The sequence below is a fragment of the Anomaloglossus baeobatrachus genome, chromosome 1 (assembly GCF_048569485.1).
Source record: "Anomaloglossus baeobatrachus isolate aAnoBae1 chromosome 1, aAnoBae1.hap1, whole genome shotgun sequence".
Lineage (NCBI taxonomy): Eukaryota > Metazoa > Chordata > Amphibia > Anura > Aromobatidae > Anomaloglossus > Anomaloglossus baeobatrachus.
The window spans coordinates 653,644,194-653,663,248 of record NC_134353.1 but is presented as its reverse complement, the minus strand read 5'-3'; the positions used below and the strand labels follow the sequence as shown (position 1 = coordinate 653,663,248).

Sequence of the window (19,055 nt, the reverse complement as noted above, 5' to 3'; positions counted from 1 at the left end):
CCTGTGATAATGAGGTGGGAAGAAGCCACCATTGCAGAGAGTCCTTGGTCATCTGAGAAAGGGAGACTGTCCTGTCTAGGGAAGTTGTCTTCCCGTCCCATTGGCGGAGAATGTCCCATTGAAGTGGGCGCAGATGAAACTGCGCGAACGGGACTGCCTCCATTGCTGCCACCATCTTCCCTAGGAAGTGCATGAGGCGCCTTAAGGGGTGCGACTGACCCTGAAGGAGAGACTGCACCCCTGTCTGTAGTGACCGCTGCTTGTCCAGCGGAAGCTTCACTATCGCTGAGAGAGTATGAAACTCCAAGCCAAGATACGTTAGTGATTGAGTCGGTGCCAGGTTTGACTTTGAAAAGTTGATGATCCACCTGAAAGTCTGGAGAGTCTCCAGCGCAACATTCAGGCTGTGTTGGCATGCCTCTTGAGAGGGTGCTTTGACAAGTAGATCGTCTAAGTAAGGAATCACCGAATGTCCCTGAGAATGCAAGACTGCTACCACTGCCGCCATGACCTTGGTGAAAACCCGTGGGGCTGTCGCCAGACCAAATGGCAGAGCTACGAACTGGAGATGGTCGTCTCCTATCACGAAACGTAAAAAACGTTGGTGCTCTGTAGCAATCGGCACGTGGAGATAAGCATCTTTGATGTCTATTGATGCAAGGAAATCTCCTTGAGACATTGAGGCAATGACGGAGCGGAGGGATTCCATCCGGAACCGCCTGGCGTTCACATGCTTGTTGAGCAGCTTTAGGTCCAGAACAGGACGGAACGAGCCGTCCTTTTTTGGAACCACGAAGAGATTGGAGTAAAAACCTTTTCCTTGTTCCTGCAGAGGAACAGGGATCACCACTCCTGCTCTTAGTGAGCACACCGCCTGCAGAAGGGCATTTGCTCGGTCGGGATGTGGGGAGGTTCTGAAGAACCGAGGCGGAGGATGAGAACTGAATTCTATCCTGTACCCGTGAGACAAAATGTCTGCTACCCACCGGTCTTTGACCTGTGGCAGCCAAATGTCGCAAAAGCGGGAGAGCCTGCCACCGACCGAGGATGCGGAGGGATGAGGCCGAAAGTCATGAGGCAGCCGCCTTGGAAGCGGTTCCTCCGGTTGCTTTCTTGGGGCGTGAATGAGCCCGCCAGGAATCTGAGCTCCTTTGCTCCTTCTGAGTCCCTTTGGACGAGGAGAATTGGGTCTTGCTGGAGCCTCGAAAGGACCGAAACCTCGACTGCCACTTCCTCTGTTGAGGTTTGCTCGATCTGGGCTGGGGTAAGGAGGAGTCCTTACCTTTGGACTGTTTAATGATCTCAGCCAATTGCTCCCCAAACAGTCTGTCTCCAGACAGTGGCAAGCTGGTTAAACATTTCTTGGAAGCAGAATCTGCTTTCCATTCCTTTAACCACAAGGCTCTGCGCAAAACCACAGAGTTGGCAGATGCCATTGAGGTACGGCTCGTAGAGTCCAGGACAGCGTTGATAGCGTAAGTCGCAAACGCAGACATTTGCGAGGTTAGGGACGCTACTCGCGGCACTGCTGGACGTATGATAGAGTCCACCTGTGCCAGGCCAGCTGAAATAGCTTGGAGTGCCCACACGGCCGCGAATGCTGGAGCAAACGACGCGCCGATAGCTTCATAGACAGACTTTAACCAAAGGTCCATCTGTCTGTCATTGGCATCTTTAAGTGAAGCCCCATCTTCCACTGCAACTATGGATCTAGCCGCAAGCCTGGAGATTGGGGGTCCACCTTTGGACACTGGGTCCAGCGTTTGACCACGTCAGGGGGAAAGGGATAACGTGTATCCTTAAGACGTTTGGAGAAACGCTTATCTGGATAAGCATGATGTTTCTGGACTGATTCTCTGAAGTCAGAGTGGTCCAGAAAAGTACTCAATTTACGCTTAGGATACCGGAAATGGAACTTCTCCTGCTGTGCAGCTGCCTCCTCTGCTGAAGGGGCTGGGGGAGAAATATCCAACAGTCTATTGATGGCCGCTATAAGGTCATTTACCATAGCGTCACCATCAGGGGTATCTAGATTGAGAGCGGTGTCAGGATTAGATTCCTGATCACCCATCTCTGTCTCCTCATACAGAGCCTCGTCTCGCTGAGACCCTGACCAGTGTGATGACGGCGAGGGTCTTTCCCAGCGAGCCCGCTTAGGCTGCCTGGGACTGTCATCCGAGTCAGAGTCTTCAGCCTGTGATGCCTGGGACCCCCTTGAAGTACGGATTAGTTCCAACTGAGGGGGACCGGGGAGCATAGACACAGCAGTGTCCATGGTCTGAGAAACTGGCCTGGACTGCAAGGTTTCCAGGATTTTTGTCATAGTCACAGACATCTTATCAGCAAAAACTGCAAATTCTGTCCCCGTCACCGGGGCAGGGTTCACAGGCGTCTCTGCCTGGGCCACTACTACCATAGACTCTGGCTGCCGAAGTGGCACAGGGATTGAACATTGCACACAATGGGGGTCATTGGAACCTGCCGGTAGATTAGCCCCACATGCGGCACAAGCAGTGCATACCGCCTGTGCCTTGGCACCCTTGCGTTTTGCGGATGACATGTTGTTGTCTCCTCAGAGCAATGTAGGGTATAAGCCAAGAAGCGAATGTACAGTGCAATATAAATATATATGGTACAGGGAAAAAATGCACCAAAAAACACTGTGGCACTAGTGGGGCCAGCACTTATGTGCAGCTTACCGCCCGCATAAACGCGGGTGTGTGGTCGCCAGAGTCCCTTGTCTGAGTCCCCCAGAGCCTGTGTCCGTTCTCCAGCCAGACTGCATGCAGGAATGGCTGCCGGCGTCCTGTGGAGAGGGGCGGGCCCTGGGCGTGTTGAGACCAAGAGCGGGAAACTTGCGTCCCCACTGTGCCCAGTGAGAGGGCTGGAGTATGTAAATAAGACTCCAGCCCTCGGCGCTGGCTATAGAACAGCGTCTCTCCCTTTCCCTGATTGACAGGGTGGGGGCGGGAACGAAGCAGAGCTAGGCCGCAAAAGCCGGGGACTAGATTTATGAGCGCTGCCGCCGTAAAAGCGCGGGCAGCGCGAGTCCCCGGCGCACTACAAGTCCCAGCGGCGCCGCCGCTCCCGGAGCGGCCGGCGCGGTAGTTCCCAAGACATAAAATCACTCAGCTAAGCTGCAGTGACTCTAACCCGAGCGCGCAGCGCTAGTGCCCCCGGCGCACTAGCACACCCAGCAAGCCTGGAGTGTGCGTGGCCTGTCTGTGCGGGGACACAGAGTACCTGAACGTTGCAGGGCCTTGTCCCTGACTGTACTCAGCTCCTCCAGCAGGGTCTCTGGGTCTGTGGATGGAGCTCGGCCTCAGGGTTTGGGGGCCGGTAAGATCCCACTTCCACAGAGCCCCTCAGGGGGATGGGGAAGGAAAGCAGCATGTGGGCTCCAGCCTCCGTACCCGCAATGGGTACCTCAACCTTACAAACCGCAAGTGGGGTGAGAAGGGAGCATGCTGGGGGCCCCATATGGGCCCTCTTTTCTTCCATCCGATAGAGTCAGCAGCTACTGCTGACTAAACAGTGGAGCTATGCGTGGATGTCTGACCTCCTTCGCACAAAGCAGAAAACTGGTGAGCCAGTGATCCCACTGGGGGTGTATAGCCAGAAGGGGAGGGGCCTTACACTTTTTAGTGTAATTGCTTTGTGTGGCCTCCGGAGGCAGTGCTATACACCCAATCGTCTGGGTCTCCCAATGGAGCGCCGAAGAAAGGTAAATTAAAATCCTACTCATAGCCTTGATCCAGAAAAAAAGTGATCCAGCAACTCGTCCAAAATATAAAAAAGTGTCTTTATTTCATACTATTAAAAAAAAACATTAGTTGGTCAGATGTGAAAATGTATACAGAGCGTCCTACATGTTTAAAGCCCGTCAGGGCTCTTAATCATGTCTGATTAAGAGCCCTGATGGGCTTGAAACACATTTTTTTTTTAAATAAAGGCAACAACTTACAATTTTTATTTATTTTTCAAGTATGTAGTCTCTGAAATCCTGAAACAACCACTCTAATTTGAATAACCACAGAATAATTGAGTAATAAAATATATATGATTTATTGAAATAAAAGGTTAAAAAAAAATACATTAAAAAAACCTGAAATCCTGCAGCATTTATAGGCTTGTCCTCTAACTTGTCCTTGGGAACATTTTTTCATATTACACATTTTTATATGTGATTGACTATGCTACTTCTATTTAGATCCAACTCTGTACTGTTGTTACATGATAGCGGTATTCCTTAATAAATGGCCAATGGAGGTAGTAGCATGTTTCTATGGAAAAAGGCCACTGTTTTACAAAATTGAGAGTAGGTTGACAAGTTGTTGAAAGCAACTTACCGTATTTTCCCAATTATAAGACACACTCCACCCCCCTTCCAACATTGGGGGTAAAATGGGGGTGTGTCTTACAATGCGGATATGGCTTACCAGGGTGGTGGAGCAAGGTCATAGGAGGTAGGGTCGAAAGTACTGAGGGCTTGGAGGAGCAGTGGAGCGGCTCAGGAGGGTAATAATACGGGGTGTCTCCGTGGCAGGTGCATTGATCTGACTGCGGGGGTGTCACTGCAGTGGAGCGACTCAAGAGGGTCACATGACTGGGTGTTGCGGCGGCGGGTGCATTGATCTCACTACGGGCTCCATTGAATCTCCTGTGGTTGACACAGTGGACTACAAGAAAATGCCACGGACGCGGCGCATGCGCAAATTGACACGATGGACTTCAAGAAAATGGCCGCAGAGGCGGCGCATGCGCAGATAGGACTCTGTGGCCATTTTCTTGAAGTCCAACTAGTCAACCACGCGCAATATAACAGAGCCCACAGTCAGATCAATGGCACCCGCCACCGAGACGCCCCATCCTATGACCCTCCTGAGTCACTCCACTGCAGTGACACACCCACAGCTGGCCGGCAGATCAATGCACCCGCCGCGACACCCCTGAGCCCACAGCATTGCTGAGCCGCAACACCCCCTCTTCTGAGCCCGCAGCATCGCAGAACCGACCTCCTGTGACCTTCGTGAGCCGCTTCCCCCTGGTGAGCATTAGGATTAAGATGCACTAGGATTATAAGATGCACCGCTCATTTTAACATAAATAGTAAAAAATATATTTTCCTATTTTCTTCCTCTAAATTTGGAGTGCATCTTAAAATATGGTGCATCTTGTAAAACGAAAAATATGGTAGTTTTTCATTGTTACAAGAAAGCTTAATATATATTAATATTCTGTGGCTTTTGTGGTGCCATTGTTACTCTACCACTACTACATGAACGTATACTTACTTTACTATGTCAGGTAACAAATTAATGAGAGGTAAGCATGTTTTGCCCATTAATAGATGGAACCTTCCGGTTTCTTTGACTAACAAAAATGTTTCATTGTGCCTGAAATGTTATATAACGACACTTAGCATCCTAAGGGGTTGTTTCGCAAAGTTCATTTTCTTTATCGTTCCTTTGGGAGACCCAGACCATGGGTGTTTAGCTTCTGCCTCCGGAGGACACACAAAGTACTACACTTAAAAGTGTAGCTCCTCCCTCTGAGCTTATACACCCCCTGGTGAGCAGACCCAGCCAGTTTATTGCTTTGTGTTCAGGAGGCATACATCCACACATGCATTCTCATATGATTTTTTCCCTTTTGGAATGAGTTTGAAGAACTGCGGGTCCACGTCTGGACCCCCGGCATGTCCCTTCTCACCCCACTGTGTCGGCGGTGTTGTAAGGTTGATTCCTAGGCTGGAGCCTTACATGCCGTGCTCCTTCACCATCCCTCCTGGGCTCTGGCTTGAAGTGGGAGCCAGCATGGTCTCCATGCCTGGCAAGAGACCGGTCTCCATCCGCAGCCCTTCAGGACCCTGCTGGACCGGAGCACTCATCCCCAGGGACCTGGCCCTGCGTCTCAGCAGCTAAGTACCTGAGGCGTTTATATTTGGGGGTCCCTGTGCTGTATTGTTTGGGGAGAGTGTGCTTGTTGTATTTACTGACATTTCCGGCGGGTTCTCTAGCTATCGCCCGAGAACCGCGCCGATGGTGCCTGCTCGTCGGCCTCGCCGCTCAAATTTAGGCCCAGGCTTCGCCGGAGGCCTAGTTTCGTTTTCACTGCCCTCACATGTCACTCATGCAGAGGGACAGCGCGGCTCCTCCCGGCGGCCGTTCTGCACAAGGGAGGGACACTTCCCACTGCTGTGCGTGTCTCCTCCCCTGTAGGTCTCTATGGCCCTCCAGATCCCGCTCTTCCTGCTAGTCACGCCCCCTCTCTTCGCTCCGGCGGCCATTTTCTCAGCGTTTCACTCAGCGCTGGTCTGCGTTCTGCATCCCTGCTGAGGTGCTGGTGTTGGGGGTCCGGGCTTCGGGATCTGGAGGGCACACAACACCGCTCTGCACAGCACAGCGGTCTGGTAAGCCACAACCGGTTCTGGTTGTGGACCTCTGATATACTCTCTGGGGTTCATTCTCTGGCAGAGCCCCCACTTCAGCAGCATGTCTCACACGAGGAGCAAGGCTCCAAAGCTTTACTCTGTATGCGCTGCATGTAAGCTCCTGCTGCTTGAACCGAGCACCTATCCACATTGTGATGCCTGCTCTTTGGCGGTGCCACAGCCTGGAGTCTCACCCCCAGTGGTCTCTCAGGCTGCTCCTGCTCCTGTGGCTGAACCCCCCGGCTTGGGTAGAATCCTTTTCTAGGTCTATCTCCCAGTCTTTTGCTGAGTCCATGGGACTTCTGTCCAGGACTTTGCTGAATCTGCATCAGCCCCCCTCACAGGGTGCCTCTGCTGCTAGGTCTCTCTCAGGACCGGAGCTCACAGAGGATTCATCCTCAGATCTCAGACCCCGTCCTCCTGAGAAGAGACGTATGGTGCCCTCTCCTTCCTCCTCCCGCGGCTCTGATTCAAGAGCGGACTCACAGGATGAGGAGGATGCCTTTACAAGGGGTTCGGAGGCTATCTCCATGTACCCCATTGATCTGTCCGAAAGTGACTCAGATTTTAGTGACTTGATTGCTTCCATTAACTCTGTACTGGATCTCAATCCGCCAGTATCAGAGGAGCAACCCTCTCTGGCAGAAAAGCACCAGTTTACCTCGCCTAAGAGAGCAAAAAGTGTGTTCTTTAACCACTCCAGTTTTAAGGCCGCTGTGTCCAAGCCCAGGGCCTGTCCTGACAAGCGCTTCCCAAAGCTTGGTTCTGATGACCGTTTTCCCTTCCCACCTGAGGTGGTCAAGGAGTGGGCTCAGTCCCCAAAGGTGTCTAGGCTCTCAGCCCGGACCGTTGTTAAGGATTCCACTGACCACCAGATTGACCTTCTGGCCAAATCCGTATATGAAGCGGCGGGGGCCTCCTTTTCCCCGACTTTTGCAGCAGTGTGGGCTCTCAAAGCCATATCTGCTTCTCTGGAGGAGATGCATTCCCTCACCAGGGAATCTATGCCCGAAATGGTTACCTTGACTTCCCAAGCTTCGGCTTTTTCCTCCTATGCCATGTCTGCCATGCTGGAGGCTTCTCACCACACTGCGGTGGCTTCGGCTAATTCCCTCGCTATCCGTAGGATCTTGTGGCTTCGAGAGTGGAAGGCAGATGCTTCTTCTAAGAAGTACCTTGCTGGGCTCCCTTTTGCTGGGTCCCGGCTGTTCGGAGAACAGCTGGATGAAATTATTAAGGAAGCTACTGGCGGGAAGAGTACTTCCATGCCACAAACCAAAGCCAGGAAACCTGCCCAGGGTAGGAATCAGTCGAGGTTTCGTTCCTTTCGTTCCTCCAACTGGTCGTCCTCTAAGCCCTCGGCCTCGTCCACTAACTCAGCCAAGGACCAGAAATCCAACTGGCGTCCAAAAGCGCGTCCACAGAAGACCGCAGGAGGTGCTGCCACTAAGGCAGCCTCCTCGTGACTATCTGCCCACCCCACCAACGTCCTTGGTCGGTGGCAGGCTCTCCCACTTTGGCGATGCTTGGTTTCAACACGTCTCCGATCAGTGGGTGAGAGATATAATCTCCCACGGCTACAGATAGAATTCTCTTCCAGTCCGCCAAACAGATTTTTTTTCTCTCAACCCCCCCCTGCTCCAAGGCCGCCGCCTTCTCACAGGCCGTGGCATCCTTGCAGGCCAACGGAGTAAGTGTACCAGTTCCCGCCCGGGAACGGTTCAGAGGTTTCTACTCAAATCTCTTCCTAGTCCCCAAAAAGGACGGTACATTCCGACCTATCCTGGATCTCCAGCTTCTCAACAAGCATGTTCAGGTGCGGCACTTTCGCATGGAGTCTCTGCGATCAGTCATTGCCTCAATGACCCAAGGGGATTTCCTAGCGTCCATCGACCTCAGAGATGCCTATCTGCATGTGCCAATTGCTGTTTCACACCAGCGTTGGCTACATTTTGCAATCGGAGAAGATCATTTCCAATTTGTGGCTCTCCCCTTCGGGTTGGCCACAGCCCCTCAGGTATTCACCAAGGTCATGGCAGCAGTGATTGCGGTTCTGCACCTACAGGGGTTGGCAGTGATTCCTTACCTGGACGACCTTCTAGTCAAGGCTTCATCCACCGCAGACTGTCAGCGGAGTGTCTCGCTCACTCTCACAACTCTAGCCCAATTCGGGTGGCTGGTCAACCTGCCCAAATCCACTCTGACTCCGACCCAGAGTCTCACGTACCTAGGGATGCAGTTCGAGACTTTGCCGGCACTTGTGAAGTTGCCCTTAGTCAAACAGCAGTCTCTCCAACTGGCAGTGCGCTCTCTGCTGAGGCCCCGCCGTTCTTCCCTCAGGCGTCTGATGCAGGTGCTGGGTCAAATGGTGGCGTCAATAGAAGCTGTCCCATTTGCCTAGTTTCATCTGCGCCCCCTGCAGCTGGACATTCTCCGCTGTTGGGACAAGCGGCCTTCCTCCTTACACAGGTTAGTGGCTCTGTCGCCACAGACCAGGAGCTCTCTTCAGTGGTGGCTTCGGCCCCTCTCTCTATCCCAGGGGCGCTCCTTCCTGGCCCCGTCCTGGGTGATCCTCACCACGGATGCCAGTCTATCCGGCTGGGGAGCGGTATGTCTCCACCACAGAGCGCAGGGCACTTGGACTCCGTCCGACCTTTCAATCAATGTGCTGGAGACCAGAGCTGTGCTTCTAGCTCTCCTAGCTTTTCACCACCTGTTGGCGGGCAAGCACATTCGAGTCCAGTCAGACAACGCGACAGCGGTTGCCTACATCAATCACCAAGGCGGGACACGCAGCCGCCTGGCAATGTTGGAGGTACAATGCATCCTTCAATTGGTGGAGGACTCTGGGTCCACCATATCCGCAGTCCACATCCCAGGTGTGGAAAACTGGGAGGCAGATTATCTCAGCCGTCAAACTGTGGACGGTGGCGAGTGGTCTCTGCACCCGGCAGTGTTTCAGTCAATCTGCCGCAAATGGGGCACTCCGGACGTGGACCTAATGGCATCCCGTCACAACAACAAGGTTCCTGTTTACGTGGCTCGCTCCCACGATCCTCAGGCATTCGCCGCGGACGCTCTGGTTCAAGACTGGTCCCAGTTTCGTCTGTCCTACGTGTTTCCCCCTCTAGCTCTCTTGCCCAGAGTCCTGCGCAAGATCAGAATGGAGGGCCGTCGGGTCATCCTCATTGCTCCGGACTGGCCCAGGCGAGCTTGGTACCAAGACCTGCTCCATCTGTCCGTAGAGGTGCCGTGGCATCTCCCGGACCGTCCAGACCTTCTCTCGCAAGCTCCGTTTTTCCGTCTGAATTCTGCGGCTCTCAAATTGACGGCGTGGCTCTTGAGTCCTGGATTTTGACGGCTTCTGGTATTCCTCCTGAAGTCATCTCCACTATGACTCGGGCCCGTAAGTCTTCCTCCGCTAAGATCTATCACAGGACTTGGAGAATTTTCCTGTCCTGGTGTCGCTCTACCGACCATCCTCCTTGGCCTTTCTCCTTGCCGACCCTTCTGTCTTTTCTACAGTCCGGTCTGCAGCTAGGACTGTCCCTCAACTCTCTCAAGGGACAAGTCTCAGCTCTGTCAGTCCTGTTCCAGCGACGTCTCGCTCGGCTGGCTCAGGTCCGCACCTTCATGCAGGGCGCGTCTCACATCATTCCGCCCTACCGGCGGCCCTTGGATCCCTGGGACCTTAATTTGGTTCTCACGGTTTTGCAGAAACCCCCCTTTGAACCTCTTAGGGAGGTTTCCTTGTATCGTCTTTCACAGAAAGTGGCCTTTCTGATGGCCATAACTTCCCTCAGGAGAGTCTCTGATTTGGCTGCGCTCTCTTCGGAGTCACCTTTTTTGGTTTTTCATCATGACAAGGTGGTTCTCCGTCCGACTCCGGACTTTCTTCCTAAGGTGGTCTCTCCTTTCCACCTTAACCAGGACATTACCCTACCTTCCTTTTGTCCGGCTCCTGTTCATCGCTTTGAAAAAGCGCTGCATACTCTGGATCTGGTGCGTGCTCTCCGGATCTATGTGTCTCGCACCGCTGCACTTAGGCGGTGCGCTTCTCTTTTTGTACTGACCACAGGTCGGCGCAAGGGTCTCTCGGCTTCTAAGCCGACCTTTAGCCCGTTGGATTAGATCGACCATTTCGGACGCCTACCAGAGTACTCAGGTGCCTCCCCCGCCGGGGATCAAGGCACATTCGACCAGAGCTGTCGGTGCCTCTTGGGCTTTTAGGCACTAGGCTACGGCTCAACAAGTCTGTCAGGCTGCCACTTGGACTAGCCTGCATACCTTTTCGAAGCACTACCAAGTGCATGCTCATACTTCGGCAGATGCGAGCTTGGGCAGACGCATCCTTCAGGCGGCTGTCGCCCATTTGTGAAGTTAGGTTCTGCCTACTTCTTAGTTTATACTGTTTCTTTCCCACCCAGGGACTGCTTTGGAACGTCCCATGGTCTGGGTCTCCCATAGGAACGATAAAGAAAAAGAGAATTTTGTTTACTTACCGTAAATTCTTTTTCTTATAGTTCCGTATTGGGAGACCCAGCTCCCTCCCTGTTGCCTGTTGGCAATTTCTTGTTCCGCGTGTTATCACCGGCTGTTGTCGTGGACAGAGTCTCCGGTTGTTCCGGCTCTTGCTCTGTTCTACTTGTGGGTGGCTATTCTCCTTCAGCTTTTGCACTAAACTGGCTGGGTCTGCTCACCAGGGGGTGTATAAGCTCAGAGGGAGGAGCTACACTTTTAAGTGTAGTACTTTGTGTGTCCTCCGGAGGCAGAAGCTAAACACCCATGGTCTGGGTCTCCCAATACGGAACTATAAGAAAAAGAATTTACGGTAAGTAACAAAATTCTCTTTTTTCATTTTCATCATTCGATCTTGGAATAATAATAATTTCCACAATTGGATGTGTTAAAAAAAAAAAAAAAAAAAAAAGATGTTCCTGTGCTGAGATAATCTTGTGTATATGTCCGTGCTATGTTCTGTGTAATGGCTGTTTCAGACCGTTCATGGAACATTACAGAATGAGCTCTCAAATTATTCTTTCTTTGAGGTAAAACATTTTTTTAAAAAAAACAAGCAGGGAAATGCTTTACCTCACAAAAAGAATTTGCTGTGATTCCATGCTGTTTTATTTGTTTATTATTTTGCTTTCTCCCCTGCCCAGGAGATGTGGTATGATCCAACCATGTCCCTGAACGGTCACACATGGCCATTACACATTACATAGCAGGGACACATATAAGATTATTTCATCACAGGGACATTTTTTTTAACATCTTCACGACGTCCGATTTCGCGCTTTCAGTTTTTCTTTTTTTGCACCATTATTCCGAGAGACGTAACTTTTATTTTTTTTTTCAGTCAATATGGTCATGTGAGGGCTGTACTTTTAAATTAAACCATGCGTTTTACCATATAGTGTACTGGAAAATGGCAAAAAATTCAAAATGAGGAAAAATTGCAAAAAAAAGTGCGATTGCGCTATTATTTTTGAGAGATTTTATTCACTGTGTTCACTATATGGTAAAACTGATGTGTTGCTGTGATGCCTCAGGTCAATGTGAGTTCGTAGACACCAAATATGAATAAGTTTACCTTTATCTAAGGGGTTAAAAAAATCAGAAGTTTGTCCGAAAAAAGTGGCGTGCATTTTGCGCCATTTTCCGCGACCTGTAATGTTCTCATTTTTTTGGGATCTATGGCTCAGTGATAGCTTATATTTTGCGTCTCGAGCTGACGGTTTAAACCGTACCTTCGTACTTTTTTGCGTAGATGCTACGTTTTGATTGCTTGTTATTGCATTTTGCGCAAAATTTGTGGCGACCAAAAAACGTAATTTTGGCGTTTGGAATTTTGTTGCCGTTTACCGATCAGATTTGATCAGGCGTTTTTGAACGCAGCGATACCAAATGTGTGTGTATTTATTTTTTTTAACCCTTTAATTTTCAATAGGGTGAATGAGGGGTGATTTGAACTTGCATTTTGTTGTGTTTTTTTTATTTTTAAATTTTCAAAAAAAAATTTTAAATTTTATTTTACTAGTTCCCCTAAGGGGCTATAACGATCAGAAGTCTGTCATCGCTCATTCATTTCTGCCGATCAGAGCAGCACTGCTGAGGCCGGGAGAAATGATCATGTCTGGTAACAAGCAGCGCTCGGCTGTGGGGTTTTTTTTTTTTTTTTTTTTAACACTGGACCTTAGTCATGGTAGCACAGGAGTCATCACATGACCCTGTGCTACCATGACAACCACCGGATCGACGTGATCACGTCACGTGACTTCTGGAGGAGGCCTGTGAGTAAAGTTATAGCGCTATCGCTATTATAATGGCGCTGTCACATATTGACCACGCCATTTAAGGGGCCATTTAAGGGGTTAAAAGGCACGAGCGGATAGCGATTCCACTCGTGCCTAGCAGGCAGACATCTCAGCTGTACAAATCAGCTGAGATGTGCGCCGATCTCCCCTAGCTGCCGGCAGCAGCCAGGGGAGATTAACACTATGACTGCTATGATGTAATTTTACTGCCCACGGTCGTTAAGGGGTTAAACATCCAATTGTGGAAATTTATTATTCCAAGAACTATTGAATAAAATCAACTTTAAAATTAACTTTGTTCATGGGGAAAACCATTAAACGTAAAGCGAAGGGGGCTGATGGTTAAACAGAGAAGGGGTCTGACTTAGTTGTTTACAGGGTAATTAATGGAAGCTACTGTGGTGAAATAAAATACCATAGAAATCTGCTGCCATTCCAATGCCCTCCAGTTAACTTGAAATTATAACATTCTGACAACCTGATCCTGCAGCCAATCAGTTGCCGGAGTGGTCAGCTCACTGAATCTCCCATAACCCTGTCAATGATGATGATACAAGCCAATTAATAAAAATCTTCATCCTCTAAGAGCAAATATCCTTTTATTTTATTATATTTTACTTGTTTGTTTGAATCCACATTCAGATAAGTAGTGTGAGAAAGAGAAGTGCACCACCGATAATAGAGGATGACGATGACGATGAGGACGAGGAGGAGGAAGAGGAGGAGCCAGTCATCTTAAGGAAACCTGAAAAGGCTAAGCAAGCTAAGCTAGTGGTTGTGAAACGTGAGAAAAAAGAGCAGACTGAAGAAGTAAAGGTAAATAAACTGTAATCTTATCATTTTACATTAACGTTTCTCAGTTACCTGCATTGATGATATAAGTCTCTGGATTGCGCTAATCCCTAAATCTTAATTCTTGGTATGTATAAAATATTCTGTGGAACTGATCTACAACAAAATGTGAAAATGTTCACCTCCAGATTTTACCTGTAGCATATTTGTATGCTGCTCTTGAAATTCCACAGTAAATACATGGGGCATATGTGTATAGTCCGCTAAAGTAATATCTTCCAGACCATTGTTTGAGGAATGATTGCATATATTGGCATTGTGTATAGTAGCTTTCCATATTAGCATTTAACAGTCTGATTTATTTGAATATGCTTTGTAGAAATCCATACATATGCTGCAGAAACGACTCTGAAAATCCATTCTATACATGTGAACAATCGCAGAAATGTCTGCAATACATCTTCCACATGTGAACTTTCTCTCATTATCCAATTTGCTTCCTTTGCAAATGGAAGTGATTTAGTTAGTGTTGAAGGGCTGACTATAAAATTCCTGACACTTGCTTATTTACCATTATGAGCAAAATATAAATTCTGTTTTCTCTGAGTGGAGAGAGGAGGAGTCGATCGGATGTGCTGCTTCAAATACTTGAAACTGTTGTTTTACCCCTTCCTGACATAAGATGTACTGTTTACACATTACTTTGCACTGCGTTTTTGGAAATGGACGTCCAGGTATCTCATGGTGATTATGCGGGCACAGGATCCGTGCCCATTCGATTGGAGCATGGCTTAAGTGACAGCCTAGCTCCTGCTGTAACAGCCAGGGCTGGTGCTCACACTGGCCTTTGCTGTTTAACACTGATAATGTTGTGTTCAATTGCGTTTACAGCATTTAGAAGGTTAGGAGAGAGAGGGAGGGGTTCCCTCTCCCAACGTATCTGCACCCCTGCGCTATGATCGCAGGCTGCTAAAATGATAACATCCTGGACTCTCAGCTACGGTTGGCCTGTTAGGTTCTGCTGTAAGCAGTGTCTGAAAGGCATTTTGTCTGTGTGACACTGACAGCTCTAATGTATTGCAATGCGTCAGAACAGTGATCGGAGAAATGAAAGTTAAAGTCCCATGGACGAACAACGTGTAAAAAAAAAAAACCCTAAAAACTGAAACGACATAAACAAAAAACACAAAACAAAGAGTGAGGAAAAAATTGTCCAATATATAAGATGGCAGTTGGAAAAGTCCTGAATGAGTAGATGTGTCATTGAGGTGCCTCTAGCCTCGGTGATTTAAAACCCGGATAGAAAGCTCCAGCACTACTAGCTCTAATTGATTTTTTTTTAATGAGAAGAAAGCAAGGTAGCGGTCAGATGGAGCGCTAGAAAACAAGAGGGAATTTGCTGAGGGGGTTCAACAAACAAACCTTTTATTATTAATAGCCCTTTAATGGCCACTACGCGTTTCAACAGCTTTTGTTGTCTTCATCAGGTAGTTAGAGGGTAAGAGTAAGGAAGTGACATATGTAACCAGAAATCCACAGCGATTGGATGACATGCCCAACCAAAATTGGATGCAGGATTAACCTTTAAAATGCTGATAAGTATATATACATAGACAAAGAATCTGATGATTAAAATTAAACGAAACACAATTAAAAGAAAGAAAAGGTGAGGACATGCTGACACGTCCACATCATAAAAAAAGTCCACGAATGTTCATGTCACCACCTTACATGCATTAACCTAAAAATGCTTACATAGAACCTATACAGCCAGAACCAACTTTCACAGCAACCCTAATAACCCTAATGAAACCAATTGGGGAGAAAACCACAATTGATGTGACCCCCAATAGTGGAAAAATTATAATTAGTGTTTGGCAACGTTATCGATGGTAAGATTATGTCCCTCGGCCGCTAACGTCCCCAACTTAAAGATCTAGAAGCTTTCTTTTTTAAGCTATTCAAACGGTCAGGATCCGTGTCAGCAATCCTAAGACACACGGCATGAAAATCGGAGCTAGTGGAATGCGATAAAACCTCACATTTCACTCGGAACAATATTAACCTATGTGCCAGCACCCATGAGCATTTTTTTTTCTCAGCCCTAATCGGACCGAGAAAATAGTTGCAGCATGCTGTGGGTGCAATGCAATCCTTGTTTCTCTTGCACCCATTCAAGTCTATGGGGCGAGAGAAAAATCGCACTGCACTCACAGAACACCGGTGTTTGCGAGTGCAGAGCGAGAATGGCAAAAGCCGGCAACGAAGGAGAGAGGGAGATAAATCCCTCCTCTCCGCAGCACCGGACCGCCCCTCCTCAGAGCCGGCCCGCACCCCGCAGCTGTGGCCTATCGCACAATCTGACCTCAGTCGCAGTGACACTCGGCTCCCGCTGTGCTGCCAGCGTGAGCCGAGTGTCATGCATGGATCGCAGTAGTCCCCCGTGTGGCCCCGGCCTAATAGTGAGTTTCATTAATTTAGGGTCTCTATTAAAAAAAAAATTCTATAACATTTAGACAGACTATGCAATTGATGGCCTGTCCGAATATTATGCCTATGTTTAAGTCGAGCATGCATGATTTGCACAGTGCGGCCTCCATATTGAATGCCGCATGTGCATTCCAAAAGATAGACTACATACATAGATTGGCAATTCATGTTATGATTGATGGGATAGGTCACACCAGTGGTATATGAAGTGAAGGATTTGCCTCCTTTAACAATAAAGTCACAGCAGAGACATTTTGGCGTACCACAAGGGTAGCAGCCAAAAAATGTCCCCGTCACGATTGTTGCTACTATGATTATTAGCTTTGTTTGGAACAGATTTCCTTGATATGTTGCTGAGGACTATCATATTACACAAACATTTGTTCTTTCTATAAATGATTATAGGTTTACCTGATAAATTTTTTGAAAGTATAGGATCGCCCCTAAGAACGAACCAGAATTTATTTAATAGATCTTGAATGACTTTTCTGGATCAACAAAACGTGGTTACCAAACTCCATTTACCAAAATCTGGTGTCCCCTTTGTATCTTTTTTGACGCATTTATCTTCTCAATGCATGAAAACCTCTAGTTTCCTGAACGCATCTTGTAAAAGTTTCAGAGGATACCCTTTCCGTAGGAAACCTTTTTTCAAGACGGTGGATTCTTGGAAGAAATCCGAATCTCTGGTGCAGTTCTTATACACCCTCCAGTATTGGCCGCAAGGGACATTGATGACCCATTTGGGGAGGTGTGCACTGTCAAATCCCAAATAGCTGTTGACAGCTACTGGTTTGAAATAGGTGGAAGTGAACACTCTTCCCCATTCATCGAAACATACCAAAAGGTCCAAATACTGGAGGGCACTGGCGGAAATTGTGGCTGTGAATTTGAGGCCCCAGGGGTTATCATTGAGATCAGTGACGAAATTGAGAGCTTCCTCCTCAGTCCCCTTCCAGAGGAAGAACAGATCGTTGATGTACCTACGATAAAATGCTAATGCCCTAGAGAAGGTGGACTGCGCGATGAAGACTGACTCAAAAGCACCCATAAACAAGTTGGCATAGTTGGGTGCGAATCGCGTCCCCATCGCGCAGCCTCTTTGATGGTAAACTGTGTCCTCAAAAGTGAACACGTTGTTGGTAAGAATGAAATTGATGGCCGACAAAAGAAATGTGCATTGAGGACCAGATATAGAATCATCATCCTCCAAATATTTGCAGATTGCAACCAAACCCAGTTTGTGAGATATGTTGCTGTACAAAGCAGCAACATCAAGGATATATGATTTATTTAATGGGCCCAGATTTCGAGTCTGGGTTTTAGGAATAACTGGTAGGAGCTGGCCAGGACTGGATCCATCCACCAATCCAGGAGGTGCTGCTGGGATTAAAGGGCAGCTGTGCTGCTCCACTAGTGTCTGGGAGTAGAGATGGAAACGTCTCTGATACTTCACCCTGGGAGTGGGAGAGGAAAAGACCGCTTGTGTTGGCAGTCTCAGCTAGAGTCTAAGGGAGTCTGGACTTTAATCTCTTCTGGTGAGCCTGAACACATGTGCCTGATGCATGAACTGTTTTGATATTGTTTTGCTGAGGAGAGGTTATCTTGCTTTGTGAGCTGTGAACTGTTTATGATCATTTAATAAGCTGTTTACGGTTTCGTGAACTCACCTGCCTGAACGCAAGTGAATCCCTACAATTGGTGCTTGGAGTTTAGGCACAGATCCCAAAGAGCACAGGAGATTGTGGAAAAGAGACCTGGGCAAAAACAGCCGCACTGCTGCAGGCATGGTCAGATAAAATGGAGGAGCTGGTTAAGCAGCTGTTCCAGGCCAATATTCAACAGCAGCAGCAACAGCAAACCTAGAAGGAGACCAACAAATTCCTGATGCAGCAGTTTCAGCAACAGCAGGAACAATTACAACAGCAGAAGCGGCACCAGCAGTAGATGGAGCTCCTGGCATAGGCTGGCTGCAGCAGGGAAACAGCACCACCGTCTAGCTGAGGAAAACTGTAAGCTGGGCGTTGTAAAAGATGACAACGGATGATTACATCGAGGCATTCTTGACTGTATTCGAGAGGATTGCGGACCAGGAGAAGTTACCTCAAACAGTGGGTGGGGGCTCTTTCTCCATTTCTGTCTGGAGAACCTCAGAAGTGTATTATGACCTTACCTTTCAGTACACCAAGGAATATGATAAACTCAAGGTGGAGATTTTGTCCCTGTTCGGTGTATCCCAGGCAGTCAGGGCATGACTGGTGCACCACTGGAACAAACATCAAGGACAAATCTCCTATGTCACAGATATTTGCCCTTTTGCACCTAATGCAGAAATGTTAGAGAGGCAGAACGAAAAAGAATGTGCCACAGAAAAGGGAGATCACCAACAATTCCCAGATTTATTGAAACATATTTGCAAATAGTAGACCAGACAAAGATTAAAAACAGTTAAAAAGCACAAAGGCTAACAAGGTACATTGTTCACAACCCTCAATAAACAAGGAAATTACCTGTATCCCCTCAAGCAGCAAGTGTGTATAACTGATCAAATATAAATGTATAAGTATAATACAACAGAACCAGGTTCAGGCAAGGAGAAGGGGTCTATGTAATGACAAAGAAAATTACATATGCAGTATATATAGAAATAATGCACATAGCCCTGAATCAAATAAAGAGCACTGGGCAATAAACCAGAAACGTATACACTGTTGCCTCAAAATACATACAGGGTATGCAGAGAAATGTAAGAGGTTATGAGGAAAAATGAAATAAAATCTCTGTATAATTTAGTGATCATAATTCAGCCTTTCTTAAGAGGGTCAGAAGACTGGTCTCTACAGTTAAGACTTTTGTTTCTTAGGGCTCGCTCACATTAGTGTATAAATTGGTCCTGTGCATTGCGAGAAAATCTCGCATTGCACTCTGACCAATATTAGTCAATGAGGCAGAGCAGGTGTGAGAGAATCTGAACATGGTAAACGGCGCTTGCAGCAGAGCTTGAGCCGAGTGTCATTCGAGAA

The 19,055-nt window shown here is 48.1% G+C and overlaps 1 protein-coding gene across 5 annotated transcripts in view; it reads left to right on the top strand.

Annotated features, from left to right (window-relative positions):
* Positions 1–19,055, top strand: part of MORC2 (MORC family CW-type zinc finger 2) — a 384,344-nt gene that overhangs the window by 300,121 nt on the left and 65,168 nt on the right. For all 5 annotated transcript variants that reach the window (XM_075319941.1, XM_075319943.1, XM_075319945.1 and 2 more), the window contains one exon: positions 13,393–13,566. In XM_075319941.1, coding sequence (XP_075176056.1) covers positions 13,393–13,566 — 174 coding nt within the window. The remainder of the gene's footprint in view (positions 1–13,392; positions 13,567–19,055) is intronic.